General features: G+C 42.1%; 2 protein-coding genes across 2 annotated transcripts; both read left to right on the top strand.

Annotated features, from left to right (window-relative positions):
- LOC105156901 lies at positions 252-1,684 on the top strand. Its single transcript, XM_011073161.1, has 2 exons — positions 252-647; positions 947-1,684. The coding sequence occupies exons 1-2, from the start codon at positions 252-254 to the stop codon at positions 1,682-1,684; spliced, it is 1,134 nt and encodes a 377-aa protein (XP_011071463.1).
- LOC105156650 (probable sugar phosphate/phosphate translocator At1g12500) lies at positions 10,009-11,948 on the top strand. Its single transcript, XM_011072855.2, has one exon. The coding sequence runs from the start codon at positions 10,477-10,479 to the stop codon at positions 11,530-11,532; it is 1,056 nt and encodes a 351-aa protein (XP_011071157.1). The 5' UTR covers positions 10,009-10,476; the 3' UTR covers positions 11,533-11,948.

Here is a 13,104-nt window from a genome sequence, read left to right as displayed (position 1 = left end):
GGGAAAATGGCTATGATAGATTTTTTGCGGAAGAACATGGATGATTTTGCATGGAGTCCCTCAGATTTTACGGGGATCGACCCGGGGGTCATTGTACATCGTCTGAACATCGACCCGAGAGCCTGACCTATGCAGCAGAAGAAGAGGTCGTTCAGAAATGGCAAGAACGAAATTATCAGACAGGAGTCGAAAAACCGCTCAGAGCCGAGTACGTATCTGAAATCCAATATACAAACTGGCTTTCTAACGTGATGCTAGTCCCCAAATCCTCCGGGAAATGGCGTATGTGCGTTGATTTCACAGATTTGAATAAAGCCTGCCCGAAGGACCCATACCCCTTGCCGAGGATTGATTTGATGGTAGACTCCACAACCGGATTCGAAATGTTTTCAATGATGGACGCTTATCAGGGGTATCATCAAATCCACATGGAAGAAGAGGATAGAGACAATGCCTCGTTCATCACCGACAAGGGGATTTATTGCTACAACATGATGTCGTTCGGGCTGAAGAATGCGGGCGCGACGTATCAAAGGCTGGTAAACAAGATGTTTGGTGACCTGTTGGGAAAGATAATGGAAGTGTACGGTGATGATATGCTGGTCAAAAGCAAGAGGTCGCAAGATCATCTCGAGGACCTCGCACACGTATTCAGCATAATGAGGTCGTATGGAATGAAACTCAATCCGGACAAATATACCTTTGGAGTAGGAGGAGGAAAATTTCTGGGTACATGATTAGCGAACGGGGAATTAAGGCGAACCCGGAAAAGATCCAAGGCATAATGAACCTGCGGTCGCCAACCTCGATCAAGGAGGTGCAGAAGCTAACAGGGAAGATCGCGTCACTAAGCAGGTTTATATCTCGGTCGGTAGATAAGAGTCTACCCTTCTTCAAGGTTTTGAGAAAATAAAAAAACTTCACATGGACCGCGGAATGCAAGCAGGCACTACAAGAGTTGAAGGAATATCTTACGAAGCCCCCCCTGCGCGCAAATTCGAAGGAAGGGGAGACGCTGCTTTTGTATTTGGGAGTATCTGAGAATGCGGTCAGCTCAGTGTTGGTGAGAGAAGAAGGAAACAACCAATACCCGATCTATTATGTTAGCAAGATGCTTCAGGGTGCTGAGTCAAGATATTCTGAGATGGAGAAGCTAGTCCTTGCTTTAGTCATCACAGCTCGAAAGTTGCGACCTTACTTTCAGTCGCATAAAGTGGTGGTACTAACGAATCATCCCCTCAAACACGTGATGTCGCGACCCGAGGCCTCCGGGAGACTAATTAAATGGGCCGTGGAATTGGGGCAATATGATGCGGATTACCAATCCAGGACCGTGCAGAAAGCACAAATATTAGCCGATTTTGTGACGGAAATCTCCAGTGACCCCAATTCACCTGTTGCTGATAGAGAGCAAGGCTCAAAATGGATGTTACATGTGGATGGCTCTTCAAATGCAAACAATGGAGGAGCGGGTATATTGATTCAAGGGCCAAAGGATGTGGAGATCGAGGTGGCAGCTCGTCTATCCTTTTCTATGACCAATAACGAAGCAGAATATGAAGCGCTCATACTGGGGTTAGAACTCGCACATGAAGCCGGCGCCAGAGATCTGGAGGTTTTCACGGATTCCCAGTTGATCGCCCTACAGATCGAAGGAACGTACGAGACAAGGGAAAGACAATGACGTCATACAAGGAAATTGTCCAACAGTTAATGAATAAATTTGACAAATGCTCAGTTTTACAGGTTCCTAGAACAGAAAACGACAAGGCAGACGCCTTATCTAAATTTAGAGTTGCAATGGACGGAATTAGAGATCGCAAGATTACAGCATTGGTCCGTGAGCGATCAACTCTCGCGAGCAGAGCAGAGGTACAGATGGTCTCTGAAGCTGAGTCATGGAAAGATGAAATTGTCAAGTACCTTGAGGACAACACCCTGTTTCGAACAGAATGGAGGTGCAAGTAGTCTCTGAAGCTGAGTCATGGAAAGATGAAATTGTGAAGTATCTTGAGGACGACACCCTGCCTGCCGATCCCATTGCTGCGAAAAGAGTCTAGTTCCGAGCTGCACGGTTCACCATGCTATCAGGTCAGCTCTATAAACGAACGGTGGACGGGCCCCTCTTGAAATATTTAGACGAGGAGAGAGCCCTTTATGTGATGCGTGAGATCCATGAAGGAAGCTGCGGGAACCATTCTGGCGCGAGGTCGCTAGCACAAAAGATCATGCGGCAAGGATACTTTTGGCCGACCCTGGTAAAAGACTCCAGAGACTTGGTAAGAAAATGTGAAAGTTGCCAAAGATACGCGCCCTTGATACACCAACCTGCGACCCCGATGGAGCCGATCAGAATAGCGTGTCCGTTCGACCAGTGGGGAATTAACATTGTTGGACCTTTTCCCCCCGCTCAAGCTCAGAAGAAATTCATCATTGTGGCGGTAGAATACTTTTCCAAGTGGGTCGAAGCGGAGGCCGTGGCCAAGATATCCGAAAAGGAAGTCATCAACTTCATCTGGAAGAACATCAGTTACAGGTTTGGAATACCTAGAGTTCTAAAATTTAATAATGGCACCCAATTTCAGGGAAAGAAGATTACAGAATGGTGCAAGGAACTCAAGATCGCGAAACACTTTACAGCAGTCGCGAACCCACAAGCGAACGAACAGACAGAGGTGACTAACCGGATGATCTTGCAGCACCTGAAGATGCGCCTCGAGAACAAAGGATCGTGGGTCGACGAGCTGCCTGGAGTTCTGTGGGCTTATCGCACAACTCCACGATCTGCCACGGGTGAGACCCCATTTTGCTTGGTGTACGGAATAGAAGCTATCATTCCGGCAGAAATCGGAGAGGAATCTCAAAGAGTCGCATTGTACGACCCTGAAGCTAACCAAGGCGAGCGAAGCTTCGATCTCACTGTGATCAAGGAAAAAAAGGATGCAACATACGCACGAATCCTGCACCATAAAGGGTTGATGATGAAGAGCCATGATCGCAAAATTCGACCACGACAGCTTCAGGTGGGAGATCTTGTGTTGAAAAAAGAGAAGCCTCCAAACATGTGGGTAAGCTAAAACCACCCTGGGAAGGGCTGTACAAAGTGGTCGAGATCAGGAAAAAGGGTACGTATAGGCTACGAGATATGCAGGGACGAAATCTACCACCATGGAACATACAGAATCTGAAGAAGTTCTACGCATGAGCACGAGGGATCACGACTTGGTGCCTGTGAAAGGCCGTCAACTAACTGAAGAACGCTTATTCTGGTGCATGTGAAATGCCATCAACTGCGAAGAGATCGCATTATGGTGCCTGTGAAAGACCGTCAACTAACTGAAGAACGCTTATTCTGGTGCTTGTGAAAGACCATCGACTATGGAGAGATCGCATTTTGGTGCCTGTGAAAGGCCGTCAACTAGCTGGAGAGCGCTTATTCTGGTGCCTGTGAAAGGCCATCAACTGGTTAGAGAACGCTATTTCTGGTGCCTGTGAAAAGTCGTCGAATGCCCGGTGATCACTATCCTGGAGTCTGTAGGTTCAAAAGTTCGCGTAGGTTAGGAAGGTAAAATCTTCTGTATTAGAAAACAGCCCTTAATGCACAGGTCAAAACCTGAAAGAACTTGTACAAACTGTAAATTATTTCATGCAATTCTAAAAGACCAATCCATTTTTTCATGTTATATTGTTTCGGAAGTTACCTTACGTTTGTTGTTATCTATTATCGAATCCCTCAAAACTCCACACGCCAATTGAAAAAGAGGCGTTCAACGAACTGCGATCTGAAAAAGACGCAGCCCAAACTGCGATCTGAGAAAGACGCAGCCCAAAGTGCAATCTGAAAAAGATGCACTCCACACACCAACTGAAAAAGAGGCGTTCAATGAACTGCAATCTGAAAAAGATGCACTCCACACGCCAACTGAAAAAGAGGGGTTCAACGAACTGCGATTTGAAAAAGACGCAACCCAAACTGCGATCTGAAAAAGACGCAGCCCAAAGTGCAATCTGAAAAAAGATGCATTCCACACGCCAATTGAAAAAGAGGCGTTCAACGAACTGCGATCTGAAAAAGACGCAGCCCAAAGTGCAATCTGAAAAACATGCACTCCACACGCCAACTGAAAAAGAGGCGTTCAACGAACCGCGATTTGAGAAACGTCTAACAAAGACGACGATCTCATAAAAAGAGCAAGAAGCATGCAGTGAACGAGAGGGAAAAACGAAAAGTACACAAGTTGTCAAAAGATATTCCATTGATGAAGTTTCATTTACAAAGCTACATCACAAAACTATGCCCCTCAGGGTCAGCCTTCAAATTTACAGTTCAAATGTATCATCAAAAGTATCAATGGGAGGAATTGTTCAAACAAAATCCAGATTAAGATTCTATTACAAAAAGTTGGAAACCCAATCGCATCAAGCATCAGCCTCAGCTTCCAGCTCTTCTCTTAGAGCGGCGAACTCGTCCTCCTTCAGATCGGGTTCAGCGGGATAGGGTTGAAGGTCGCCATCAAGTGTAATGTCCAGCCGACTTTGGTCAAATGACTCTTGGAATTCGCCAAGCTTCTCGATTTGAGCCTCACAGGTCTTATAGCCTTTAGCGAAAGAGTCGGCAGATTTAATCTCCACGGCAATCGTGAAAGTATCTGTCTTCAATAAATCGCGAACTGTGGACATTCGAGAGTTGGCCAGGATTTGATGATGTTCTTCTAGTGTAATGCGACCAGCCTGACCTTCGTCAAATCCTTTCTGGTGGCCCTCGATCAGCCCGACCTCCCGGCCAACCTCGAATCCTTCTTTTTTACCCTCAGATAAGGCGACCTCTTTATCCTTCTTGGCGGCATCAAGCTCGCCCTCCAAACCCTTGATCTTCTCGATCAAAGTCTGCATTTCTTCCACATGGGTTTGGTCCAACCTATCCCTCTCGACCAGTTGCGCCTGGAGCTCCTTCACTTTCCTATCGGACAATATGTAGTTCTTGCGATAAGATGTGCATTTCATGGACAGGCTCCGGAAAAACGTTAATGCCTGCAAGATTCATCAAAGTTATGTGGATTCGAGCATCAAAACTGAGCCAAGAATGGGAAATTACCTGCAACTAGGCATGAACCCCATACTCCTCGATCCGAACGGGATTGTTCATTACCAAGGAACTTTGGTCGCGGAGGGGGGTGAAAGAGTTGTACAGGTCGAGGGCCTCCCCCCCTGCTTCTGAGAAGAGAACAGAGCTGGAAGAACTATCCTACCTGGGATTCGTTCGACCTCCCTAAGGTTCAAACAAATGGGACTGATGACCCCTCAAAGCTTCCCTGGTCTCCTCCCAGTGCGAAACGAGCTGCTCTAACCTCAGGAACCTTTCGCGTTCGTCCGTCTGTCTAGTCTTATCTGCAGCTTCCCTAGCCATCCTGTTCAAGGCTTTGAGTCGATGGGATTTAGACTTTGAAGACCTAGAGGGTTCCACTGGTCTTTCTCCCTCATATCATCCCCTTGCCCGTGCTTTTGCTAGGCCCGCTTCCTCTTTTTCGATCTCTCCCCACTTTCGAGATCGTGTTTCTCAGACTCACCCCCCTGATCTCCACTCAAATTGTCCAGATTCAACTCTAGGTCGCTAGAATTATATCCATGTAAAGGTTGGGAGGGAGTCTCTTCACTGTCAATTTGGATGAGCTGGCGATCGGCGGGGCTCGCGAGGGAACAGGCACAGGAGAGCTCGGAGGAAGGTCAGTAGGAGGGCGACCTGTTTTCCCTTTGCTTTGGCCATTTTATTTTCAGCCGCCTTTTGCCGCAGAGCGTGACGGGAGCTCATGATGATGCTATCTACAAAAACCGAGGCGTGTCAGCGAACTCAAGCAGAATGATAAAAGAAAACATCATGCTAGAAATGAAAGATCACCTAAGGACTCTTCGACGTGGAGGGATGCTGGAGATAGCCCAGACAGTTGCAAAACCTTATCAGTGAGAAGCTTCTTGGGATCGTATTTATAAACAGTTAAACTATTTATTTGGTTGCCCTCCAGCCCCCCTCCACTTCTCTTGGGAACAGGTTTATATTTACTCCATTCAGTTTTAAAGAGCCAGATACCCCTAGGAGGTCGAACAAAAATGTAGCGATCTAACGAAGCCTATACGTTCGACTTTAAAGTACTCAGTTACCTACAGTCAGGCTTGGCAGAAAGGTAAAAGAAACCTCTATCACCGGATCGTTTGGAAGTGGTGAAAGAGTACAAACTCCAAAAGTTGTCAAAACTGGGTTCTATGTCTAAGTATTGCATTATTACAATGAAGAGAACAATGTGAGTAATAGAGTTGGGAGAAATCTGCATAGGGCATATCTCCAATTTATTCAAAATTGAGGCTAGAGGAGTAGCTAAAGGGAATCGTAATCCAGCATCAAAATGTTTGATAGAAAAAGCACAGAAGCCAGGGGGAGGACGGTGCATATGATCGAAAGTGGCAGGAAGGATAATCTCATACTCAGGGGGTATGTAATACTTTTCCCTAATCTTACGAATAGGGGTTCTAACGCTACTGACCACGGCTTCCCAAGGGTTTCTAGCAAGCCTATTTTTTAAGAGTAGAAGGCCCAGCTTGTTTATTAGAGGTTTTGGAAATCTGGAACTTTTTGTTCCTTTTTGGGGAAGTAGAAATAGAACCATGAGCAGACCCAGAAGGAGTCGCAGACGACCCGGAGCTAGAGCTCGAACCAGAATTTGAACTAAAACTGGAAGACATCGTACCTTAGAACAGGATGGCTCTGGAAGCTGCAGATCGAATGCGAACTTGGAGTTATAAGCACTGGTCGCTAAAAGTCTATATATGGGGCAGGGAAAGATGTTTGAATGAATGGGGTATTTATAGATTTACTCCTCTGGAGATACGCGCCGCAGATCAGGTCACGGGATGACGCCACGTGTCCACCAGGGATACAGATCGATGGATGCAATCGTTCAACTTCTTCAAAAGCAAAAATATTGCACTTTGAAAAAGTGGGGGAGTAATGATGGGTATCTGCTACAATACATGGCGGAATGACGAAAACACCCTTCATAAGGGTATTAATATCCTTCCACAGGAGGATCCACGCCTTTTTGCCGGGCGGGTCGCAGGAGACCCGACCCGGGTCGAAAAACCACCCTTCAAGACCCGGATAATCATAGTTGTCCGATCAGGACGCGAGCCACTAGGATAAGGTCACGTGGCCCTATCAACAGTATCCAGTTGTGCTCTATAAATAGACCCAAAACGCCGTAATTGAGATCGCACACTTTTCTCTCGATCAACCTAACTTGAGCATTGGAGGGTCATTGTCGGGGACGTGCCCGACGAGCTCGCAGTTCTTGTCTTATTCTCAGGGAACCCAAAATCTGATCTTGGAGGAGTTAGCTATCTGTGACGAGTTCGTGTCTCGGGATCGCTGAATTCGAGCCGGATCAGTGATATTGGTGGATCGGTCAATAAATTGGAGATTTATAGGATTGTAGGGGGAAGCTAAGTATCAAAGAGAAAAAAAGTTTGCGATAAGCTGAAGTAGTTGCATGTGCAATATGAAGCTCCTTGTTTATGTACCAGGGATTATAATGAAATTCTTTTTCAACATGAAAAAATGGGGTGTCAATGACCGTAGTGCCAGATTAATGACTTCAGAGTGGGATTGGAGCAAAGTCAGTTGTGCGATCTAGTGTACCAAGATCCAAAGTATACATGGTGTAATCAGTGGGTAGATCCAGAGATGGTGTGGGCTCGGCTGGAAAGAGCGTATGGGAACCCAAACTGGTGTGTAAGCTTTCCAGAGACTAGGTTAACTCATAGATCAATGCCATACTCAGTCCACGCCATGCTGGTTATTTGCTGGGATCCTGAAGGAGTGACACGGGACCTAGAACAAAGGCGTAGTTTATATTTGAAGCAAAATGGTTACAATAGGAGGAGTGTGGCAAAGTGATTGAGGAGGCTTGGAAGAGTGAGATGGTGGCAGAAACCAATACTTAGGTATGGCGGAAGATTCAGGAATATAGGACAGGGATGGAAACACCAGATTTTTCCATGCCAGGCATCGATTAGGAGGAGGCACAATTCGATCCGGGGACGGCGGGATGAGGAATGTATATGGAGGGAAAATGAGGAGGATGTCCAAGAGATCAAACCCTCTATTCCAAGTTTTTAACTATTTTTACAATACTTCATGTCTTGGACATCTTAATCAACTGGAGATTGTGACACATTCAATTACGTATATACATAATAAATTTTTATTATATTTATTTAATCAAATAAAAAAATAAACAATTGATCAAAATTAATAAAATAAATTGTGCATCTAAAAAATTATTAATAAAATCAATCGATAAAAAAAATTGCAAGGATTTCTCCTTTAGTAAATATATAAATGGATAAGTGAACTAAAAACGCAGATATCTTTGATCAATTGAGCTTATTTATTTATTTGTCTTCCTACTCTTCTAAACTTCCGAACTCAAAAGCTTAAGCTTACGGGTGCAATGACGTTTATATCTTTTGGACTATCTTTATATGTCTTTTTCACTCAGAACAAAAAAAAAAAAAATGCATTTTATTATTTTCATATCCATTTTATTTTTCTATATAATCAACTAATAACGTTATAGTATTTGTCTTAATTTATGTGATTCTTTGTAGTGTATTAATCGTTCTTTTTTTTTTTTTAAGTAAAAGCAATGAATATTTATTAATTGAAAATAAATTAAATTTTTATAGCATTCGGATATCAATACCTAATAAACTATTATAACAGTCATACTATGATCAATAATATCAAATACACTAAATCAAATATAAGGCGGGGTTTGAAACCATGACATCTAACGTCATGGGACATCAGCTTCGCCAACTAAATTAGGCATCATTGACATTTATTGTTGTTAGTCATATTGATATATTATTGAATAAAAGTATTACTCGATATATTAAGATGAGTTATTATAATTTATTTTCTATTACTTATAAAAATAATAATAAAACGAGAAGAGTGTATACAAAAACAAAAAATTGAATAAAAGGGTGATATTGGAGCAATTATATTCCGGGTAAAATGCAGTTCACCCCATATATTTTAGAAAATATTTAAAAAAAACCTCCCAAGATTCTTAAATTTGGTAAAATACAACTTGATAGGTGCACCACAAACATTATTTTTAATATATTTTAAGTTTTTAATTATCAAATGATGTTTTTATTTTTATTTCAAAAAATATGTATTAATAAACCACAATCACTTTTCCTCAAATTTGACATAATTACAAATACCTCCTTAGGTTTAACATACGTCTAACAACAAGCTCATTCCATTAGCTTTCGTGAAGTTTTGGGATAATTACATATAGATCCTATGTGGTTTGAAAAATTATATTTAGCATCCATAAGGTTTGTTTTTGCCTAAAATGATTTGTTTGTTAAACAAAAACAAACTCAGGTGTGTTAGATGTAATTTTTCAAACCACAGAAAATTTACGTATAATTACATCAAATTTCAAGGGAGAAGAATGTAATTATCCCTTAAGTTTTTATTCAATTTTTATGATAAAACCGATCAAAATGTTCTTTTAGATTATGAACTATAATTTTATATACTTTTTAAAAAAATTTAAAATATGTACGGACTAATATTCCTATGAATTATTTATTTTTTCCACCCTTAGTCTTTATTTACTTTTTTTTAATTTTTTTAAAAAAATCAATAATGGTATAATAGTAATGTCCGATTCAATTTCTCTAAAAATATAATTATAATTTATCTTAATATTAAATTATAAAAATATGATAAAAGATGCAGGTCGAAACGACGGACGGACGGACCAACGGTGGAAACACCTTGACTAAATTGAGCAAAACAAATCACACACTGGCTTTCAACTGTATCTACATGTGTTCTTCCACCAACAAGAACAATGGCACAGAAATCATAGAATGTAAACACAGCCCTCTCATTGGTCCAAAACTATGACCCTCCAACGATTTCCTCACACTCATTCATTACTACTATTTCTTAGCAAGAATCAAGAATCAGAATTCAGCCCGGCACACTCTTTACACACATACACACACACTATGCTATACAACTCTCTATAGATTAGTATACCGACACTGACTGGCCCTACCCACGAGAAATCTAATGATGTTTTATTAATGTCTAGGTCCCTCATTCGCCATCCAACAGCCCTCAGTTTGTCTGCCCCACAAATCTGGATCTCCACCCTCCATTCAGATCCAACCCCCTCATACTCCCTATCTTATCCCACCACCACCCCCCCTAGATCTCTGCTCATTGCTCAAAACATACACATAACACTCCCTCCTGCCGAAAACACACACTAACACGAGCTACCTCACTCTCTAGATCTGTGGGCATTGCAAAATATACGCAGTATAGTATACACGGAGGAGTGTGGAAAGATTACATTTTTCTTTTCTTTTTGAGCTTGTGGGTAGTGTGTTGTGATGGTGGAGGTACAGTCTTGGACGACAAGAAGGGGCAGCAACCCCCGTTTTGAGCCCAACAATGACCAAGTCTTGGACATTCCGGTGACCCCAACTGCTGAAATCCGTCAGCAGCAGTATGGTTCTTTGATCTCTCCCAACTTTCTGACCGCGGCCATTATAGCATCGTGGTATTTCTCAAACATTGGAGTGCTGCTGCTGAACAAGTATTTGCTCAGCTTTTATGGGTACAGATACCCCATTTTCTTGACAATGTTGCACATGCTGTCTTGTGCTGCTTATAGTTTGTTCGCAATAAAATGGCTCGAGATCGTGCCCTTCCAGCAAATACATAGCCGCAGGCAGTTTTTCAAGATTCTTGCTTTGAGTATCATATTCTGCTTCTCAGTTGTTTGTGGAAATACTTCTTTGAGGTACCTCCCCGTTTCGTTCAACCAGGCTATTGGGGCAACGACCCCCTTTTTCACTGCTATTTTTGCGTTTGTAATTACTTGTAAGAAGGAGTCTGCCGAGGTTTATTTAGCACTTGTGCCGGTGGTTTTGGGCATAGTTTTGGCTAGTAACAGCGAACCCCTGTTCCATCTGTTTGGGTTCTTGATGTGCATTGGCTCAACTGCTGGCAGAGCATTGAAATCTGTGGTTCAGGGGTTGTTATTAACTTCTGAAGGTGAGAAGTTGCACTCAATGAATCTTTTGTTGTACATGGCTCCAATGGCAGCCATGATATTGCTGCCTTTTACTTTGTATATCGAAGGAAACGTGTTGGCAGTCACCTTGGAGAAGGGCAGGGGAGATGGATTTATGGTGTTTCTATTGATTGCCAATGCCACGGTCGCGTACTTGGTTAATTTGACTAATTTTTTGGTCACAAAGCATACGAGTGCATTGACGTTGCAAGTGTTGGGGAACGCTAAGGCTGCAGTGGCTGCCGTTGTGTCGGTATTGATATTTAGGAACCCGGTGACGGTGATGGGGATGATGGGGTTCGCCATCACGATAATGGGAGTGGTTCTTTACAGCGAGGCCAAGAAGAGATCCAAAGCTACAGCTCATTGACAGCAAATTCTTGATTGATACCTATGAGGCCGGACACACAATTATATCGGTATGACCCTTTCTTGTGCCTTCAATTTAGAAGTTAATTGTGGGATCAAAAGGTTAAGATATTGTACAGGAAAGACGGGATGGGGCAAAAGGATTCCGCGTTAATGCTGCTTTCTCTTTTTGCTTTGCTTTTGTATAATTGTTCTGAATAGGGGTTGGTTAAGAGAATAAAGTTGTCTCTTTTACTTTCCCCTTGCTGTCATTTTATACGTTTTTGCACGAAATTAGAACTCGCATAAAGACATGATTCTTTGGAAATTGTTGTTGTAATTTGTGGAGGTAAAAGTTGCCCCCCACATCATTGTCAAACATATCTTCTGTTACCTGGTTCGATGCAATCCTGAATCAGTTCTTCTCTGTTTGCATTCCATCTGTTATTAACATTTCTTGTTTCAGAAACTCTTACAACTCTTGACAACTTATCTTGTGATTGCTAGATTTCAATTTTCTCCGTATTCGACGTTGATATGATTGTAGAAATCAATTAATGGAGAACTACACTTAGGAAAATGCATCAAGAGATTACAATGGGGAAAGACTGGATGGATAATTCCATGTATCCGAGGGAACACGGAAGTAAAGACCTAGGCATGCTATCGAAACAAAAGCTCATGGCAGAATACATAACACAATGATCATCACTTTGAATCTGAAATATGCTGTTAAATGAAGAAGTACATTTCTTTTATCAAGGAAAGTAATCTGTCGTGGAATCATTCACAGCTGTTTTCTCCAAAGTGAATAGCTTACAACTTGGAAATGCCAAGCTTCTGGTTCAAGCTCAAATAATGAGGGCCTACATTCTTGCATGCACCACCATGTTTAGCATAACCCCATGATATTATTACAACCTTAACAACTACGATTCTTGCATAACTGTGTTACCAACATAAAGATTAAATGACTACATGGACATGATGGCTGCATCTAGTTAGCATGTTTACCTAGTTTACAGATCGGATTTTTTTATGTCAAATCTTGTTGCATCTTCCGTTCCATTTATCATAAAAACTGTATAAACATTAACTACGAAGCATGGATATATTGAATGAAACAGAAGATACTGCAGGATTTGAAATAGAAAATTCAATCAGCCCAGAGTAACTGTATCACATTTTTGCGTTCAAACGGTAAGTAGATCTAGTTTAGGTTAAAAGTGTTAGCAGTTGGATTCCATTCTAAGAAAGCCTTCCAAGATTAGGTTTTGGTTGTATAGACTTTTACAACTTTGTGTTACTTTAGTTGAAGGAGATGAAGCTTTTTTGCTGTTGCTGTGTAATGGGGGCCTACTGGTGGTTTGATATTCATCTGCCGGAGTAGTGGGATTGAGGTCCACATGGGAGAAAACCAAAAGCAACTTGCTCTTCAATTTATTTGGTGGTTGGGACTTTTCCTCAAGTTACTTGCTCAATTTAATGTATGGATAATTGCACAGACCACCCCAAAGTTTACACTTTTGACAAGAATGTCCACTTAATTATCGAATTTACTTCAACCTCCTTGAGGTTTCGACTTTTTCGAAAA

The sequence above is a fragment of the Sesamum indicum genome, linkage group LG1 (assembly GCF_000512975.1).
Source record: "Sesamum indicum cultivar Zhongzhi No. 13 linkage group LG1, S_indicum_v1.0, whole genome shotgun sequence".
In the NCBI taxonomy this organism is placed as follows: Eukaryota; Viridiplantae; Streptophyta; class Magnoliopsida; order Lamiales; family Pedaliaceae; genus Sesamum; species Sesamum indicum.
Note: the sequence above shows the minus strand (reverse complement) of the source record. Positions and strands in the feature narration are given on the sequence as shown.